This window comes from Mustela lutreola, chromosome 7 (assembly GCF_030435805.1).
Source record: "Mustela lutreola isolate mMusLut2 chromosome 7, mMusLut2.pri, whole genome shotgun sequence".
Lineage (NCBI taxonomy): Eukaryota > Metazoa > Chordata > Mammalia > Carnivora > Mustelidae > Mustela > Mustela lutreola.
In genome coordinates, this window is record NC_081296.1 from 139,124,862 (window position 1) to 139,144,682 (window position 19,821).

Sequence of the window (19,821 nt, forward strand, 5' to 3'; positions counted from 1 at the left end):
GCTTCTCTACTTCCTGTGTGGCTTTGGGCCTTGCTAAACTTGCTGAGCCTCAGTTTCCTTACCTGTAAAATGGGGATGATCCTAGTACTTTGTAGGATTGCTGGGCAGGTGAAACAAGATCTTGCATGCAGAGGGGTGCATAGTAGGTACTCAACAGATGGGGACTGTCATTTCCCTGGTCCCTCCCAAGTCCAGCCATTTGCCTTTTACTCTTCCCAGGGAAATGAAGCGTGTCCGGCTTGTGGTGGGAGGGCCCTCCTGCAGGGCATTGGGGCATGTGTGAATGAAGCTCCTTTTCTAAGTCCCCAGGCCCAGGGTACAGCTGTGTGATCCTCTCACGTAGACAGGCCCAAATCCTGGTGCCTCTGCGCTTTTGCAAGGGATTCTGTCCCTGCAGCCCAAAGTTAAGGGCTCAACTTCCCAGAGATCAGATTGTGCTCTCGGGAACCTACCCGCCCAGGCCTCAGGCTGAACTGCTCACGTGGGTGGGAGGAAGGCTGCTTTCTCAGCCACGGAAAAAGTCCCCTTGTCTTTGCCTCACCTGAAGCCTCCCAGTGTGACCTCAGTGGAGGTTTGGGTGGAGCTGAGGCTGGGAGTTGCCCTCTAGAGAGCTCTTGGGCTCTTTGACCAGTTGAAGTACTCTTTCACTGATTGAAATAGCAGGGGAGGGGGAGACACCGAGGTATTATATAAGAAGAAAGTTGCCACATGTCAGAAAAGAGGTGGGTTTTTGCTGGGGTAGGGGTGGTGGGTCTCCCTGAGGGACACAATTACGGGCTGTGGTTTGCTGGGTTGGTAGGGAGGAGGGGGGCGGGAGCCTGAGGCTTCCCGGGCAGCCCTTCCTGCTCTTGCTCTTTGTGGAACAGAGCCCAGTGCTGTGGCCAGCTGGGGAAGGTGCTCCCTGTTCTCTCTGCCTTTCTCTCCAGCCGCAGGGAGCTTGTGGGTTTTTTTTTTTTTTTCCAGGCAGTGCTTCTTCCTCCAGGAGTCTCAGGAAGGGGGGGAGGGGAACAGCCAGGGCAAGATTTGACCAGGCCAGAGCTTGAAGTGGGGAACGTCTGCCTGGCTTGCAGCCAGAAGGGGGTTCCCTGTGAGGCTGCCCAACTTCTCTGGGGAAATGGGGTCCAGAGAGGAAGGAAAACGGTGAGGGATTTCAGTTCCCAGCTTTTTCCAGCAGTTGGACAGACAGAGGCCCCCAGTCCAGCCTGCTGTTGGCAGAATGTGCCAGGTCCTTATGGGGGAGGGCCCCAGAGCTCAAAAAGGGGCTCAGAAAAGCTTAAGTGATAACTGGCAACTCTTGAGAGTGCTCCTAGGCTGGCTCCCCCCCCCCTTCCTTCTCTCCTATCTCCACCGCTGCTGCCTCTTCCTCCTTTTCCTGGTCCTGCCCCTCCCCCTCCCAGCCTCCTGGCAGCTCCTGGGGAATGTACCTGACTGCTGCCCGGAGTCTCCTTCCCACGTGACCTTGCTGGGTCTGACCTCCCCAGCGGGCCTGGGTCACGATCCTGGGCTCCCCTGCTCCCAGGAGTCATCCCAGAGCTGGAAGACACTCTGAGACATCGAATCCCACTCCTTTGTTTTCAGATGGGGAAGTGCAGAGACAGTGAGTGCCTTGAGATTCCCCTCCGTGCCCACTGTCACCTGAGGCCATTGGAAAGAGGAGCTGCTCCAGCGCCCTGCTCCTGGTTCCTGCCCCTCCTGGTTTGGAAAGTGGGAGGGGCTGCCCAGAGGAGTTGTCTCCAGCTCCTGGGCGTGGCTCAGTCCCCAGCTGGCTCCCTAGTTAGTTGTTTGTCTGTGTGTGCGTGTGTGTCTGCATGTGTGTGTGCGTGCCTGCGTGTGTTTCTGCGTGTGTGTGTGTGTGTGTGTGTGTGTGTGTGAGAGAGAGAGAGACTTTTGTGGTTGGGAGACTGGATCTGAGTGAAAGCAGAAGTACCCATGTTATGTCAGCTATGTGACCTCATAGGGACAGTCAGGAGAGGAAGAAAGGGGGCCAAGGCCTCCCCTGTGCAGTGGCCGCTGTGCTCTTTGTGTTCCTGCCTCAGTGCTCGCACGCTGAAGCATAAACACCCCTTCCATGTTGCTAGCAGCTGCCTTTCCTTGCTGGCTTTGGGCGGAAGAGGTGCCAAAAATAACCGGCAGGCACTTGGACTTGTAGGACAGTGACTGTGGTCGCCCCGGGGGCAGGCTTACTGGCTGGCTGCAGGCCGGGTACCTTTGGCATCCCTGCTCATACTTGCTCTGGCCACCCCCCCTCCCCAGCTTCCCTCCGGTGATGGTACTTTGCCTCTTACTGCTTTTCTTCGAATGAGCCCAGCGGGGTGTGGAGGCTCCGTGCTGGGCCTGGAAGCTCTGCCCAGTATCTTCCAGGGACTCTTGTCTCACCATGTCCCTACAGGCCCTGCTGGCACAGCGGAGCCCAGGAGGGGCCTGTGCTGGGTGTGCCCCTCCTGGGTCCCTAGGGCAGATGCCCTGCGTGCCTGCAGAGCCCGACACGAATGTTGGGACCGCTCAGCTCCTTGTCTGCTCAGGCGAGCTGGCCGTCTGCTTAGGCAGCTGCGGGACGAGAGCATCAGACTAGTCAGGTCCTCCCAGGGTGTTGAAGACTGATAACGATGCCGCTCCTGCCCAGCAGAGGGGAAAGGAAAGCACATTTACTGAGCCTCTACTTTGTGCCACACACTCCATGTACCTGTTACCCTCATCAGATTCCATGGTAACTAGGAGGCGGGGATATTGTGCCCATTTCCTGATAGGGAAACTGAGACCCACAGAGAGGCTGGCGATTGGAGAAGCTGGGATACATTTTGTCAGACCCTAAGGCCCTGGCTCTTCTTGCCGTGCAGCACCCACTACCTGGGCTGTTTGCACGCGCACAGGGAGCAGTGCTTTGAGCCTTGGAATGAAGTGCTGATGGTAGGAATTCAGGCACCTTTAGACCGTTGATGAGGGAAGATATTTTGGACTGGGAAGGGCACGGAAGACCCCTCTGAGGCCTCCCTCTCCAAACATGTCGGAGGGCAGTCAAGCCCAGCCCAAGCCACAAAGGCCCTCCAGTAGATGCAGCAGACACCTAAGGGTCAGCTGTCCCTGATCTGGAGGGTTGCAGGGGGAGTCCCTCATGCATGGGAAGAGTGGAAAGCCTTAGCGTGGGTCTCCCCAAGACTTTCCAAGTGTTTCCTCCTCCCCAGACATCCCAGCTTCTGTAGTCAGCCCTGAGATCAGTTCTAGGACCGTAGGCCAGGGATGGGTGGAATCTTGGGTCTCCCTTCCTGGCTGTTGGGTCTGACCCTAGCGTCCATCATCCCAGCAGGTTGGCCCTGCTCTCAGAGAACCTGGTCGGTGTGTACTTGGGGCCTGGGCTGGATGTACCGCTGGTGGCTGGTGCCAAAGGCCTCTGGGTGTATTTCAGGAACAATAAAGAATAAATCAACACAGGAAAAAAGGCCCTGCAGCAGCTGCTCAGAGACTGAAGAAACGCAAGGAATGTGTGAGCATTTGGCAGAGGCCCTGGATCTTGACCGGGGCCTGAGAAAGGGCGAGGCTCCGACTGGCTGGCTGGGCCAGGGAGGCAGGCGGCTCCGTGCCCACGTCCTAGCTCCTCCGGGAGGTCCAGGCAGCTGTGCTGACCCCCCACTGCAGCAAGGGTCTGTGCTTCTCGGACACTAGCAGGTCCTGGGGAGCCGTATTGTCCCCACTCTTGTTCCAAACCAGCGAGACAGCCCTCCTCGCTGCCTGCTCTAGGCCACCGGGTGGGTGTTGGTGCCTTCTGGAGCTGACCACACAGGAGACCCCGGGTTGATGCAGACACCACATGCTAGTCACCCCTGTTCCACCTCCCTCCCGAGAAGGACATGAGCCAAATGTCAAGGACCTGGCCCTGCCGGGAAGTGCTGGGTGTGAGAGCATCCACCTGCGAGGCCCTGACCACACCTGTCTACCCGAGTAATCAGCCGTGTGTCCTTGGGCACGTCACTTCACCTTGTAGGGCTTCAGTGTTATTTGTCATGAAATAGAGTTGTGGACCAGTGACCTTTGGTGTGGGTAGACACTATCTGTCTCCTTTAATCAGGATGTGCAATGAATAGCCCTTATTTAGGAATTCAGGTTCTTGAGAGGAAGCCTTCAGAAAGCCCTATGCAGAAGGCAAGTTGCTTTGCTGGGGCTGATAGTCAAAGCCCTGGGTGGGGGAGGGGGGATTGTTACCAGTGGGAACCCAGTCACGGAGTTGACCTGACCCAGACTCAGGTGGCCAGAGGAAAGGACGGGAGCCTGGGCCCCATGAGGGTTTGGGTTGTCTGACAGAGGACAGTCAAGGCTTTATGTGTAAAGAGCTGTTTGCCCCGCGGTGGTGTGGGGTTGGGGAGTGTGGGAGGGGTGTGGCTTCCTCCTCAGCAGAAGGTGTTGGGACTTCCACAGACTGTCCCCTGTGGTGGTGATCACCAGTAGTCTCTTCATTTTCCAAGCCGCTCACTTCCCACGCCTCTGTCAGCCAGCACCCTTGCCCAGCCACGCTTGCAGAACACCCTGGTGGTTTTCAGGCCCGCCGAAGCTGCTCTCCAGGGAGAAGACGTGAGCCGTTCAGAGGCTGCCACCAGGTCCCAGCTACCAAGCAGGAGGCTGAGCCTGAAGCTTCCTGGGAAGGAATTTTGCAGAATGGGCCGTGGGTTCCAGTCCCAGCTTCCCCTCTTTACTCCCGTGGCCTCGGGCAAGTGGCTGGACCCCTTGGATCTTCAGGTTCCTCATTGGAAAATGGGGGACAGTACTAATGCGTATCTTGTTTTGAAGATTAAACCACGTCATGGGTAGAGAGCGCTTAGCACTGTCCTGGCACACAGTGGCACCCTCAAGAAATGGTAGAGATGCTGGTGGTGGGAAAGGAGAAATGTGTGTGTGTGTGACGTTGGGATTGGCTCCAGGCCCTGCCCAGTCTCTTGCCAAAAGGTGTGGCTTGCCTGAGTGGAGGCACGAAGCATTGTTAATGGAGTTCTGGATTCTGGGCCCTGCTCTGCTCCTGGCTGTGCATCCGCAGACTAATTTCTTTCCCTCTCTGCTGCTCTGTGGAATGAGGAATGGACTCCGTGAGCATTGGCATCCCTTCATGTTTGGAATCTGTTCAGCTTCCTCAGCTGGGTCCGGCTTGGCTGGTTGGCTCTTAAGAGAGCACCGGCCAGCTTTCTCTCTGTGGTGTGGAGGCTCTTACTCCGGTGAGCGAGATCCTCCCGACCCTTCGGCTCCCGGCTCACCTCTGCTGTCCCCTCACAGTACCCCCCCCCGGTAAAAGTCCCCTAGGGATTTTTACCAATACCCCGTCTTGCGAGGAGCCTGGGTCTGACAGACCCGGGTTGGGATGATTTCTTAGTGGGAGTGTTAGAGACTGTGCTCTACTTGGAAGTGCTCCCAGGAAAAGCAGCCGCTGGGAGGGAGCATGAGGAAGGGGAGGGTCCACAGCCCGCTTTGTGGGGTTCTGGGGTTCTCACGTGTGGCATTCCTTCTGAAGCCCACAAGCGTGCAATTGGGAGTTTTCTGGAAGAATGATGGAAAGACCAGGGACTCTGAAGGCAGGCAACAGAGACCTGAATCATGCTTCTGCCACTTTAGCAGGAGAGCCTTGGTTTTTGTCTAGAATGGAGACAATAATATTGATGCTTAGATGGGAAGTTTGTAAGCATGGATTAGGGTATGTCAAGTGGCTGGTGTGGGGGAAGTGCTCTGTAAATGTTTGCTTCCTTCTTTTGGATATTCTGTAGACGGGCAGGGGGAGTGAAAATATTTGCCTGTGGCCTTCCCCACCTCTCCTCTAGGGAGAGGCAGCTGCCTAATAAGCTGTTACAGCCCCACAGGCCTCTCCCTCCCACGGCTGTTTGGATTCTGGGGTCAAGCTTGGGGTCAGGTTCAGTGTGTGTCTGGTACGAGGGATGATGGAAGAAGGGCTACGCAGGCGTTTGCAGAAATCTGAGATCTGCAGCTTCCTGGGATTGCGCAGAAGGTGCAGAGTCCATGATCTGAGGGAGTGGCCTTTCTGGGCTGGGACAACCTGACAAGTTCTTAGAACCTTCATTTCCTGTAAATTCCCCAAATTTCCTTCTGTTGTTGATTTTTAATTCTGTTTCATTTTGATTGGAGGACATGCTTCGAATGGTTTCACTTCTTTTGAATTTATTGAGACATGTTTTATAGGCTAATTTACGATCTGTCCTAGAGAATATTCCATGTGTTCCCTGAGAAGAATGTGTATTCTGCTGTTGTTGGGTGGAATGTTCTGTAGGTATCTGTTTAGATCGAGTTGCTTCTTGGTGTTGAAGTCTTATGTTCCTTGTTGATCTTTTGGTTAGTTGTTCGGTCCGTTAGTCAAAGTGGACCATTATTGAAGTCTCTGGATATTACTGTTGGATTGTCTGTTTCTCCCACCCATGCTGATAGTTTTTGCCTTACGTCTATTGGGGACTCTGTTGTTAAGTGCGTATATGTTTTTAATTGTAATATTCTCTTGAGGGGTGGATGCTTTTATCATTATAAGAGGCCCTTCTTTGTCTCTAGGAAGAATTTTTTTTTTTTTAAAGATTTTATTTATTTATTTGACGGGGAGAGAGATCACAAGTAGGCAGAGAGGGAGGGAGGAGGAAGCAGGCTCCCCGCCGAGCAGAGAGCCAGCCCAATGTGGAGCTCCATCTCAGGACCCTGAGATCATGACCTGAGCTGAAGACAGAGGCTTAACCCACTGAACCACCCAGATGCCCCTCCAGGAAGAATTTTTGTCTTGAAGTCTGTTAGCATAATATTAGCATGACTTGTTCAGCTCTCTTTGGTTACCCTTCATGTGGTCTTTTCCCATCCGTTTACTTTCAACCTGTTTGCATCCTTCAATCTAAAGTGTGTGTCTTTTGTAAACAGCATATAGTTGGGGGCACCTGGGTGGCTCAGTGGGTTAAGCCTCTGCGTTCGGCTCAGGTCATGATCCCAGGGTCCTGGGATCGAGTCCCGCATCAGGCTCTCTGCTCAGCAGGGAGCCTGCTTTCCTTCCTCTCTCTCTGCCTGCCTCTCTGCCTACTTGTGAGCTCTCTCTGTCAAATAAATTTAAAAAAACAAAAAACAAACAAAAAAACTCCAGCATATAGTTGGATCGTGGTTTCTTTTTTTATTTTTTAACCCATTTTCCCCACCTCTCCCTTTTAATTGGAGTGTTTAATCTATTTACATTTAAAATAATTATCGATAGGGTAGAGTTTATGTCTGCCATTCTGCTGTTGATGTCTGTCTTAATGTCTTTTTGTTTGTTTCTCTGTTACTCTGTTACTGTCTTCTTTTGCGTTAAATAGGTATTTCCGAGTGTATCATTCCTGACTTACAAAATGAGACTGGGAAGAGTGAGGGTTCAATGAGATGTTTGGCACCATGCCTGACAGATAGTAAGTGCGTAGTAGACAGTGGTGGTCATGGAGGTGGGGGCCCTGGCCGTCTCAGAGCCATGGTCGGCCCTAGGGCTGAATGAGAGCAGAGTAAAGCCAGGGCTCCGTGGGATTCCGCTCATCTCCTAGGCAGGATATGGCCCTCTGGCAGTCGGCTCCTTTGGGGAGGAAGGAGCAGTGGGTCCTCGGAAACCATCTTATGCCCTTCCCCAACCCTGTCGTCTGTCCCGTGCTCCAGCACGCAGCCACCACCAGGGCTGCCTGTGGAGCTTTGCAGTTTTCCACCCCCCACTCCTCACCGGACTCCTAAATCCATCTCTTAGGATAGGTTTGAGAATCACTGCTCAACACAGGTGGGCAGCAGGGTGTGATAGAGAGAGATCTGGTTTGGAGTTGCTGGACTTGGATTTGAACCCTGGCTCCTCACCGTGTCCTCAGGCTCTGACCTGGAACAAATTGTTTTCAGAGCCAACCTTTTCTCATCTCTCAGGTGGGAATAGTGGTTACACAAGTAAGCAGTACTCACACATATGGGGCATGTGCTCAGTGCTGGTGGTTAATACTTCATGTCACAGTTGCTGGTTACAAAGGTGTTTGTCCTGCCTTGTTCCCTCCACCGCCCCCATGGCCTGCCCAAAGCTCCTAAATTCTGCAGAGGCAGGAACCAGGGAGCTGCAGCTTCTAGACCAGACATGGGTGACTTGGGTAACCAGTCCACGACACTCGGCATTGGGCCACACGGCCTCCAGGCCCTGGTTCTCCCAGTCTTGGGGCAAAAACAGAGAGAGTGAAGTAGTACTATGGGAAAATGATTAATAGGGAGTTAGAGAGTGAAGATTCAGAAAGGGTGGGAACTGTGTGTGCCAGAGGCTGCCGGCAGGAGGTAGACAGTCAGCTTGGAGGCAAGGCTTCCAGGTGGAGGGAACAGCTCTGGCCAAGGCTGAGAGTCAGGGAACTCTCTGCAGGTCACCTGTTCCCGTATTTCTCGCCCCTGCATGGGCCACTGTGGGTTATAATCAGTGTGTGTTTCTGTGTGTCTCCTCCATTGGTCTGGGAGCTGTGTCTCCCCATGTCTCCTGTGTCTCCCCAGAGCTGGAGGGCTGCAATGGGTGTGTGTGTGTGTGTGTGTTTGCGGTGGGGAGGGGGAGCTGTTCGGTAGGCAGGGTCAGGCCCTGTTTAGGGAGGCCCCTGTGACACAGCTCCTCTGTGTCTTGGCCTGGGGCAGAGTCTAGCCCTGAGGCTTAGGCACAGACTGCAAAGAGCCCTGCCCCTAGACCTGCTGAGGAGCCAGCCTGGCTGTTCGGAAGGGGAGATAGAGGTTGGAACAGCCTCTGGGGGTGCAGAGATTTCATATTTGCTGTATCTCTTCTGGAGAGAGCCAAAACCTGCCAGCTTTTACTTTGGTCCCCTGGGACTCTCAAATCCTGCCGGAAGGGATTTTCCTAGGCTGCCTGTAATTGTTGGTGGCCCTTGCCTCAGAGGGAGGCAGCCAGTCCCTTCCGTGTGGGCAGAAGCTGGGCCTGGGGATTTGATCTTTTCCAGGCTCTACCTGGGACTCTCTTTTCTCTCTGCTTCCCCCCTATAAAATAGACCTCGCTCTCGTAGCTTCTTTTGAACATTTTGGCTGCCTGTAGACTTCCTGAGGGTGCTTGCTGGCGGTGGAGCAGAGGAACAGTGAGGGTAGGTGTCTGCGTGAAGCCCCGAGAGTGCCTCGTAAGGCAAAGGATTCCTCTCTCACACACATCCCTTCAAAGGCATCTCGGCGTTGACATTTTTACTGTCACAGCTCAGACTGTAGCCAGCTGGAACCCTGGCTGAACCATCTCTCCCGCTTGATGGCTCAGATCCCTGAGACCCTGGGCTCTGCATTTCCGAGCTGAAGCCGGGTCCCTAGAAGTGCTAATCTGGGAACGCATGGATCATACAGGACCTGCTTTCTCATCCCCTGACCCCCTCCCCAGGGGAAGTGACACTTGTCAGAGTCAGGTCTTTGTCCCTGTTGCTGGTGTGTCCTTCCTTACTGGTAAGCAGACTGCTTATGAACAGAACGTATGTGTCCAGTGGTTTGGAGACAGGGAGCCCTTTAGCCTGGTGGGAACTTCTAGTTAAAGTTGGGGAGCGGGCTGGAACACAGCATGGCTGATGATTGCACTGTGGCCAGAGGAAGGGGGTTATCTAGGGCCCGGGCAACTCTAGCTAGCCCAAGATGACGGTTCCAGGCCACTTGCCTAGTCTCGTGGTAGCCACAGACCCCAGAGTACCTGAAAGAGAACTTTCCAGGATAGGAGCATGGGCTGGAGGGCCAGCTGGGCCAAGGAGGGCCCCTCCTCACTGCTCCTGGCACTCTAGCCAGACACCTTGGTGTCTCGAGGCCCAGCCCAGCCTTGTCAGGGCACAAGGTAAACAGATCCACATGTTTCTGGCTATGGTCAAAGCAAGGTTTGGGAGGCCATGGGGGAAGAAAAATCGGACAGGGCAGCAGGGGGGCTGGCACTTTTCCAGGTGGCCTGCCCGTGGTGCGGGGCAGCAGCTGAGGGGGATGCGGTGGGATGGAGTTTGGATGGGCTTTTCACTTCATCTCAGGGTCACGAGGATCTCCGTTGTGCATCGGGGAGAGAGACTGGGAGCCCAGGGTGGCCATGCTGGCCATGAGTGGTGCCCCTGGCCAGGCAGAGCTCTGACTCACCTTGGGCGCAGTCTTGAATGAGCATCCCGTGGGGCAGGTACAAGTCAAGTGTCAAGGTACAATGGTCTGCAAACTCTGCTCCGTGGAGCTTGCTGTCTACTGGGGACGAAGATACAGGCCTTTAGAGTTCTGTGTGCTAAGCGTGGTATGGGACGGGGAGGTGGCTGGGAGGTGTTGTGGGTGCATAAGGAAGCTCCTGGCTCAGCCCTGGGGTGAGGGAGGGCTTCCCAGAGGAAACAGTGTCTCAGACCTGAAGGACGAGTAGGACCTGGCCAGATGAAAGGGTTGGGAGGGTGTTAGGAGCAGAGGTTCTGCCTTGCCAAAGACCTGGAAGCAGAGCAGGAACAGCACTGAAGGAGAGCCCAAGCATGGCAGGTGGATGTGGCGGGAGCCAAAGTCTGCGGGTCTTGTGGGCAGGATGGGGAGTTTAGACTTTGTCCTGACATAGCCTCTCTGGTGCTCTGGGAATTGGCTGGCCTAGGGATTTGTTAGATGCCATAAATAGGTGTGTACTGTCTTGGTTGGGGATGCGTGAGCTCTGACTGTCCGTGCTCCCAGCGCTGAGTTTGTGGGGCTGGGAGTGGCCTAGGTTGTGAGAGCAGGAGCTAGAAGCTTCAGGGAGAAGGGCCAGGAGGGTCCTCCAGTCAGCCGCCGTATCTGGGGCAGAGCTGAGCTCCTGCAGCTGCTGTGGGACCAGGTGAAGCATCTCCTTCCTGGCCTGTGTCACCTTGACTCACACTGGTTTCATCTTTCAGATGGCCACACTCAGTGTCTCAAGCTTGTGGATGGCTCTGGTCTCCTGGTGGTCATGGCCTGGCCCCACTGCGTCCCACCGCTGAGGGCTGGGCATGTGGCAGGGCTGTTGAGGACACTTGGGGAGCTGCATATTTTCTAGCTGCCGTCTCTGGAGGGCATGGTCTCACCATCAGCACAGGGCGCCCAGACACCCTTCCAGCGCCTTCCCTCATGTGTCTGCAAAACACGAATGCGGGTTTAGCACTGTTTCCTTTTCTTGGTGCATGTTGCTTTTTTTCCGTAGAGAGAAAGTGTTTTCCACCACAGATCCTCCTGAAAGCGTCATGGGTCCCCGGTCATTGATAACAGACTCTTGCCTTGTCTTCAGCCCCGGGGGCATCTCTGGTCAGAGATCGGCTAGGGCAGTGAGGTGCCCAGAGGAAGGGAGAGGGACTAGAGCTGGGACAGACAGTCGAACAGACTGATAAGTGGCTTACAATGTCTGGGGCCCCTCGGTGACTGTGGGTTTCCTTTTGCAGTGTTCTGCATCCGCTGTTAGAGACCCTGCAGCTGGTCCCGGGGGAGGGGGAGAGCCACTGCAGAAGTTCCTCATTACACCCCCTTCCCTGTATCTTCAGGGAGTTGGCCCATAGGTCAGTAGCCTTCGGAAAAGATGGCTTCCTTCCTCTTCCTCACTGGGAGGAAGGCCAGGCTGACTTCCACCTGAGGAACAGAGAAGTGGGGTTGGGGCACAGGAAACAAGAGGAAGTGGCTTGGTCTTGCCCAGAGTTGCAGGCTGTGAGGTTCAAGTAGGGTATGAGAGCTGGAAGCCCCATCAGCAGCAAGTAGACCCGAGGCAGTGCTGAGTTTGCAGGGGTTGGAGAGTCCAGGCCCAGAGGACTAGACTGAAGTGGCCGTCTCAGGCCTCCTTGTGGGTGGCCCTTCTGTGGTGAAGCCCCATTTCTTCCTTCCCTTTCTGTAGGACTGAGGGCCTCAGCTATATGGGGTAGAAATAAAAGAGGTTTACCTGCCAACTGTTCGGGCAGGGGTGAGGGGCCTGTCAGTGAGGAGGTGTATCTGTGTCCAGAAGTCCTTGCCCTGAGATGGTGGGGTGCATGCTATGGAAGGGGGGGGGGATGCAGAGAGGGACCTGGTGTCTTTGTGGCATGTCATAGGGACAAAAAAAAAGAGCTTGGTCTGGGAGGCAGACAGACCTAGTTCAGGTTACTTAGCCCCCCTGAGCCTCAACTAGTTCATCTGTAAAATGGAGCTTAAAATAGCAATGCTTCATGCTTGGCCTTCATGCTGCCGTATAATGCTGTTGTGGAAACTAAACCTATGCAAAGCGCTTAGAACAGGCCTGGCACAGGTGCCCTGCTGCTGCTGCTGCCACAGCCACCACCATCCTTGGAGCCCTGCTGCCTTGGTGTGGGACCTCCCCTCCTTCCTCTAGGGTTCCAAGGCATCTTTCGGTCGTCTTATCCCCCCCAGATCATGACCTACCTTCTCTGAGGGTTGTAGGTTTGGGTGTGCTCTTGGCACCTTAGTCTGCCAGTGTGTGGGACAGAAAGGCCTCTGCAGAAGCTTCTGGGGTGATTCAGCCTCCCCAGAATCTGCTGCCTTGGTTTCTTCTAAGCAAGGTCCCAGGCCAGTTTTAGAAACCTACTGCGGGGTCCTTCTTGACATGCAGGGTGGAGGAGGGGAGGGTGACCAGCCTGACCAAGCAGCTGGTGAGCCAGCGTGGGGCCCAAGGCCCTAGGCCCCTAGGCCCCCAGGCTCCCAAGCAGCCCTGCCTTGAGCTCCATGCACAGCCTTGACCTCCATCTCACTCAACCCAGCCTGCAGAACTCACCCTCCCCACTGGGCTCCCAAGTGGCCATCCACCCCCCCACCCCCCACCCCGTGCTGCGTGCCTGGGTTACCCTCCACCAGGTGTACACGCTCACACGTGCACACAAGCTCCTCTGTCACGTGGGCCTTCCCTTCTTCCAGTCCCCAAGCCCATGAGCTGGTGCTGCAGCTCATCAAAGGCAACGGGGCTGTAGCTGGGGAAGGGGGGGCAGCCTGTGCCTGGAGGGCAGGGGAAGCAGGAGTGCACGTGAGCACCTGAGGGACTCTGGGGGGTGGGTGCTGAGGCACGTGGACGCACGTGGATCGTGGATCGGCCAGCTCCCCCTCAGCGCCCTCACTCTCCCCTCTCACTCTCCCCTCGGGCACATTCTTCCTTCCTCTGTCTGGCTTCTGCAGCCCTGTCTCATTTGCTCACGCTGATTGGAGAGGCCGAGCTTGATGCCTGTCACCAACAGTCCCAGCCTGCGTCTTCACCCGGCCACCCAGGATTATTTTCATGGGGGAGGGGGTCGCTGGCTTTGGGGTCTCTGGTCTGAGTCAGGTTGGCTGTCAGGGAATGAGAATTTAAAGGCAGCAGAAAGGGGTTTGTTCTAAAGGTGGTTTCCATGGTCCTCTGCACGGCCTGCTTGTGCAAATTGTCCCCCTGCTGCCAGGGCCAGGGGGGCTTGGATGCCCACCTAGTCTCTCCCCACCGCTCCCCCAGTTTCCATAAGTGAAGTCGAAGAGGGTGCTGGCAGGAAGCGCTGTCTGCTTACTGCGGGGCCCAGAGCTGAGGAAGGAAATGGAGGAGGAAGTCCCTCCCCTTCTGGGTGCTGGTGAAAGTGAAAGGCAGGTGGGGGGGGCGGCGCTGGAGTGAGTCACTGCAGCTCCAGGAGGGGAAGGGCTGGGGACCTGCGGAAGCCTGGGAACGGCTGATAGGCCCTCCTTGGCTGGGCTGGTTTCCCGGGAACTCCTGGGACTACTAACTAGGACCTGGAGCTTGTAGGGTCTGAGGTCTGAGGTGGGTCTGGACCTGCAGGCTCATTCCCCTGGGGCTTCCTGAGCTCCCCTCCTCTCCCTCCCCTTCCCTCCTGGCCTGACTGGCTTTGGGTGGAGGTAGGGTGAATAGCTCCCACCTTCACCAGCTTCCGGGGGTGGGGGTTGGGGGGGAAGCCCTCTGAGCTTTGAAAATACATGCAAGGTATACATGTAGGTGATAAAAATACATGTAAGTTATAAAATACTGGTCTTGATTTGGGCTGTCCTATAGCAGCATAAATAGAGCAACCTGCTTTGGGTTTTTGTTTTGTTTTTTGTTTTTATGAAGTTAGAAAATAAACACAGACACCATGAACACTTTTAAGTCACACCATGTCACAGAAAAACATTTCAGATCTAAGTCCTAGCAGTCTGCATCCCCTCGGTATTGTAGTGGCGCCAGTCCTTTGCCCAGGACGCCAGGAGCTCTTTGACGGTGGAGGAGGGTAGGTGAGGATTGCTGACCAGGTACCAGGCTGGATCCTGCCTCCAGCCAGCCAGGGCTGCAAAACAGGTTCTGTGCTGTTTTGGGAAAGACTGGCCACAGCAGTCCCACCCAGCAGCTCCTCCCAGGGGTGGGGCTAGAACTGCACCTACCCTTCCAGGGCCTCACCTGCATGCCTCGGTGCAAAGGACTGGGAGCTAGCCCTGGGCCCTGGGCTCTCCAAGGACCTGGTGGGCTCCCCACCCTGGAGCCACATAGTTAGGAATGACCCCTGTTGTCTCCACTTCCTGTGTCTGAGATATTCTTGGAGCATTGCAGGAGACATGGTGTGGATAGAACTCCTGGGTCTGCTGGGGAAGCTGTTGTGTGGACAGACATGCTCAGCCTGTGGGCAGCCAGACCTGGCCTGTGAGAAGGCCTGTGTTGCCCCTTTTCCTGTCGTGGCTGTAGGGGATCCGACTGGATCTCAGTCCCGCTTGTTCCCTGGTAGATACCTTTGTGTCGTGTACAGATTATACACCCAAATGCTGCAGGGTGAGCTGCTGGGACAAGGAGGGTCACAAAGCACTGCCTTCTGGTTGTTCCCACCAGAGGCCCTGGCTCCTGCCTCGCCAGGGCTGCTCTGTGAGCGTGGCCCCCTCCCTCATACTTGTGCTGACATCTGGGGCATCCTGGGAGGCTGTGACTGACGCTATCGCTTTTCTGTCTGCAGGCTCCAGGGCCTGTGCAACATCATGAACTGGGCAGAGTAGCCGAGCCCAAGAACCTCTCCGCCAAGCGCAAGGAAGAGCCGACCTGCTATCTCCCCGTGCCTGGCCTCATCCCTCTCCCGCTCTGCCCCCACTGGCTCCCGGACAAGAGCTGGGCTTCCAGCAGGACCTTCCCACAGGGGATGGGCAACTGGTGAAGTAGGGCTCACTGCCAGGGGCCCGGTTGGCCACACCATGAACCTCCAGGCCCAGCCCAAGGCTCAGAACAAGCGGAAGCGTTGCCTCTTTGGGGACCAGGAACCAGCTCCCAAGGAGCAGCCCCCACCCCTGCAGGCCCCACAGCAGCCCCCTGCCTCTCCACAGTCCACCAGAGTGAAGGAGGAGCCTTACTTCAGGCACGAGGGCCCGGCAGGGGCGGCCCCCGTCTCCCAGCCTGTGGAGCTGCCCCCTCCCAACAGCCTGGCCCTGCTGAACTCCGTGGTGTATGGTCCCGAGCGGACCACGGCGGCCATGCTGTCCCAGCAGGTGGGCTCGGTCAAGTGGCCCAACTCCGTGATGGCTCCCGGGCGGGGCCCCGAGCGCGGAGGCGGCGGGGGCGTCAGCGACAGCGGCTGGCAGCAGCAGCCGGGCCAGCCTCCGCCCCCCACGACGTGGAACCGCCACAGCCTGCCTCTCTACAGTGGACCCAAGGGGAGCCCCCACCCCGGCATGGGGGTCTCTACGTACTACAGCCACCCCGAGGCGCTGAAGCGGGACAAAGGAGCGGGGCCGCAGCTGGACCGCTACGGAAATGCCGTGCGGCCGATGATGCCGCAGAAGGTGCAGCTGGAGGTCGGGCGGCCCCAGGCGCCCCTGAACTCTTTCCATGTGGCCAAGAAGCCCCCAAACCAGACCCTGCCCCTGCAACCCTTCCAGCTGGCGTTCGGCCACCAGGTGAACCGGCAGGTCTTCCGGCAGGGCCCACCGCCCCCCAACCCGGTGGCGGCTTTCCCTCCGCAGAAGCAGCAGCAGCAGCAGCCGCCGGCGCCGCAGGCCGCTCTCCCGCAGATGCCGCTCTTCGAGAACTTCTATCCCATGCAGCAGCCCCCCTCGCAGCAGCCCCAGGACTTTGGGCTGCAGCCGGCCGGGCCGCTGGGGCAGTCGCACCTGGCTCACCACAGCATGGCGCCCTACCCCTTTCCCCCCAACCCTGACATGAACCCAGAACTGCGCAAGGCCCTCCTGCAGGAGTCAGCCCCACAGCCTGTGCTACCTCAGTCCCAGATCGCCTTCCCCCGGCGCTCCCGCCGCCTCTCGAAGGAGGGCGTCCTGCCTCCCGCCCCCCTGGATGTGGCTGGCACCCAGCCTGGACAGGAGCCCACCAGCAACCTGTTCCTGCATCACTGGCCCCCACAGCAGCCGCCGCCTGGGCCCCTGGGGCAGCCGCATCCTGAAGCTCTAGGATTCCCGCTGGAGCTGAGGGAGTCGCAGCTGCTGTCCGATGGGGAGAGACTGGCACCCAACGGCCGGGAGCGGGAGGCTCCCGCCATGGGCAGTGAGGAGGGCGTGCGGGCCGTGGGCACGGGGGACTGTGGGCAGGTGCTACGGGGTGGGGTGATCCAGAGCACTCGACGGAGGCGCCGGGCGTCGCAGGAGGCCAATTTGCTGACCTTGGCCCAGAAGGCAGTGGAGCTGGCCTCACTGCAGAACGCAAAGGTGAGAGTGGCACGGGGTGCAGGCCTGGCCTGGCACAGGGCATGGGGAGCCGTGTCTGGGGCCAGGGGAGTCCTCAGGGCAGTGTATTCCCTTCATTGACGGAGACGGAAAGAACCTGTAGCCTTTGGGAGTTCTGAGCTCCCTGCGTGCAGAGTCTACATGGGTACCTCCCGACCTGAAGGAGAGAGGAAGTGTCTGCACAGGTGTAGTCCACAGGCAGGAAGGTGCCACGTGCCCTTGTGGGTTGGCACATGAAGGACTGGGAATAGGGGCAGGTGAAACCATTGCCAGATCCTGTGTACTAAAAGAAGAACGTGGCAGTGGTTACACAGATGATTATACTTGTCAGAATGCTTCAAACTAATTAAAAATAGGTGCATTTTGTTTTAGTAAATTTTGCTGAAATTGGGTGGATTTAAAAGAAATGGCCACAAGGAGGGAAGAAGAATGAACCGAATCTGAGCACCTCTCTTGTACTTGCACTTTCTTATACTTGCTCACAAATGATTTGTCATCAAACCCTGTGACAAATGGTGCCATTATCCTGTTTTGTTGCTAAAGAAGCTGAGGCCCAGGGATGATTTCATTGACGGAGATGGAAAGAACCTGTAGGCTTTGGGAGTTCTACAAAGGGCACAAAGCTAAGATAAAAGCCTAGTATCTGGCTCCAAAGCCAGTGTTTGCACCTTCCTTCCCTAGGGGTTTCAGCCCTTCCCCCCATACTCCCCCTTCCGCTTTTCCCCATGCCTTTGGGCCAGGCTGACACCTCAGAGGCTGTAGAATTTGACTTCCCTCCAGCCACTTGCCAATGGGGAAAAGGTACAAAGACCACCATTGCTTGGTAACAGGTTCCTTGGTTACTTTCTTTTGCAGAGATTCGTTTTGAATTTAGATACTGTTTCTTGTGCCATGCCCCATGCAGATGAAACAAAACAGTCTGTAAGCCACTTGTGACTTGAGATGGCCATCTGGGGACCCCTGTGGCAGGCAGGATCCGAAGTCCTGGCAAAAGGGAGGTTATAGGGAGTATTTGGGAATGTGGTGAGAGAAAAGGTATTTAGGGAAAGACTGTGAAAACCATCGGTTTTCATGGGAACCATCATAGCATCAAATGCTGTGGTTCATAGGAATGAACCATCGTGGGTGTCTTGAGTTCCTGAATCCAGTGGTGACTAGAGGTCTAGGACTTACCTTCTAAACCTTAACCTCCCTCTCCTCCAGGATGCCAGTGGCTCTGAGGAGAAGCGGAAAAGTGTGTTGGCTTCAACTACCAAGTGTGGGGTGGAGTTTTCTGAGCCTTCCTTAGCTGCCAAGCGAGCACGAGAGGACAGTGGGATGGTACCTCTCATCATCCCAGTATCTGTGCCTGTGCGGACTATGGACCCAAATGAGGCGGCCCAGGCTGGAGGTGTTGACGAGGATGGGAAGGGTCCTGAACAGAACCCCACGGAACACAAGCCGTCCGTCATCGTCACCCGCAGGCGGTCCACCCGTATCCCGGGGGCTGATGCCCCAGCTCAGGTATGAGAAGCTCCCCATGGAAACCCCTCTCTCTCTAGTACCTGTGTGCTCCTGGGGACCTGATACCCTGTGGGGAAAAAGGAGAACATGGCAATACAGGAGGGATTCAAGCAACCTGTGGAGATACTAGTTATATTTTCCAAACCAAACTGACAGATAAATGCATTTATGGGAGACAGTTGGACAGTTTTATACTTAAAATTAAGACTGCCCAGGAAAATCTAGGATGTGTGAATCTCACTACAGGTTAGCAAAATTTCTAATATGGATCAGGTTTTGTGCTAGGCACTGGGATGCAGAGATGTTCACTTGTTCTGTCAGTACCAACATAGGTGTGTTAAAGTCTCTCACTAAGATTGAGGTTTTATCTGTCTCATCTTTTCTGTCAGCATTTGTTCTTATACATTTTGATGCTGTGTTATTAGTTGCATACTCCTTTAGAAGTGGATTAGATACTTCATCATAAGGAAATGCTTCTATTTATCTTTCATAATCTTTTTGCCTCTTAAAGTCTATTTTGTGAAACAGTAGCTTTCTTTTGATTAGTGTTGCAGGGAGACGGAATGGATGAGATGTGTACCTTTTCCATCGATTTATTTTTAGTCCTTCTGTAGTCTTATGCTTAAGGTGTATCCTTTCACGTGGTCTGTAATTGGGGTTTGTTATTATTTGTTCTGACAACCTTTGTCTTTTAGAGCATTGCTGTAGTTTACTTTAACATAACTACAGAAATACTTGGGTTTAAATTTGCCTTCTTTTTTTTATTTCCTTTGAAGATTTTCTTTATTTGTTTGATAGCCAAAGATCACAAGTAGGCAGAGAGACAGGCAGAGAGAGAGGGGGAAAGCAGACTCCCTGCTGAACAGAGAGCCCAATGTGGGGCTTGATCCCAGGATCCTGGGATCATGACCTGAGGCTTTAACCCACTGAGCCACCCAGGCCCCCCTACTGTTTGCCTTCTGATTTATCCCATATTGTCTTTTCTGTTCCTTTCCCCCACGCCCCCTCACCCTGTTTGGCTTGATTGGGTTTGTTACTCCATTTTCCCTCTCAATTAATTTATTAGTTATATACTTGTTTGTTCTTCTTATTTGTTTACTTAATTATTACTCTTACTTATTCATTACTCTTTTAGTAATTATCCGGGCAGCCTTTCTTTTCTAGATTCATGTGAGAGAACTAAGTCCCACAAAAAGGAATTTGAATGACTACCTTCTCAGATGGCACAAAGCTAGTACCATTCCAGATGCATAAGCAAGCTAAGTCATTACGTATAGTGAATGCCTCATGACATTAGGGCTTAATTTTCTGGTTGAAAAGAGCTACTACAGTGTAAAACATGCATTCTTGGCTTATTGAAATCTAATATAAATTAGTATTTTACCTCTTCCAGAACAATGCAAAGTTCTTACAACACTTTTAACTCCATTTTTCACCAGTCTCTAACTTGTAGAATTATTAACATGTATTTTCATTCTCTAAACATTTTAACATCACCAGGGTATTATAACATCATTGTTTTTTTAAGTTTTTAACTTTAATTCCTATATAATTAACATACAGTGTTATTTTAGTTTCATCTGTACAATCTTGTGATTCAACAATTCTATACATTCCTCAGTGATAACATTGTTTTGTTTTGTTCAGATTTTAGATTTACTGAAAGACTTAGCAATTTGTTGCTTTTCATTTCTTCTCATATCTCCAGGCTTCCAGCTCAGATCATTTATGTGCTGTTTGAAGAACGCCCCTAAGTATTTC

General features: G+C 54.5%; 1 protein-coding gene across 2 annotated transcripts in view; it reads left to right on the forward strand.

Annotated features, from left to right (window-relative positions):
• MIDEAS (mitotic deacetylase associated SANT domain protein) overlaps nucleotides 1–19,821 on the forward strand; it is a 70,805-nt gene that overhangs the window by 32,578 nt on the left and 18,406 nt on the right. For both annotated transcript variants that reach the window (XM_059182862.1, XM_059182861.1), the window contains 2 exons: nucleotides 14,847–16,539; nucleotides 17,761–18,060. In XM_059182862.1, coding sequence (XP_059038845.1) covers nucleotides 15,079–16,539; nucleotides 17,761–18,060 — 1,761 coding nt within the window. In that variant the 5' untranslated portion in view covers nucleotides 14,847–15,078. The remainder of the gene's footprint in view (nucleotides 1–14,846; nucleotides 16,540–17,760; nucleotides 18,061–19,821) is intronic.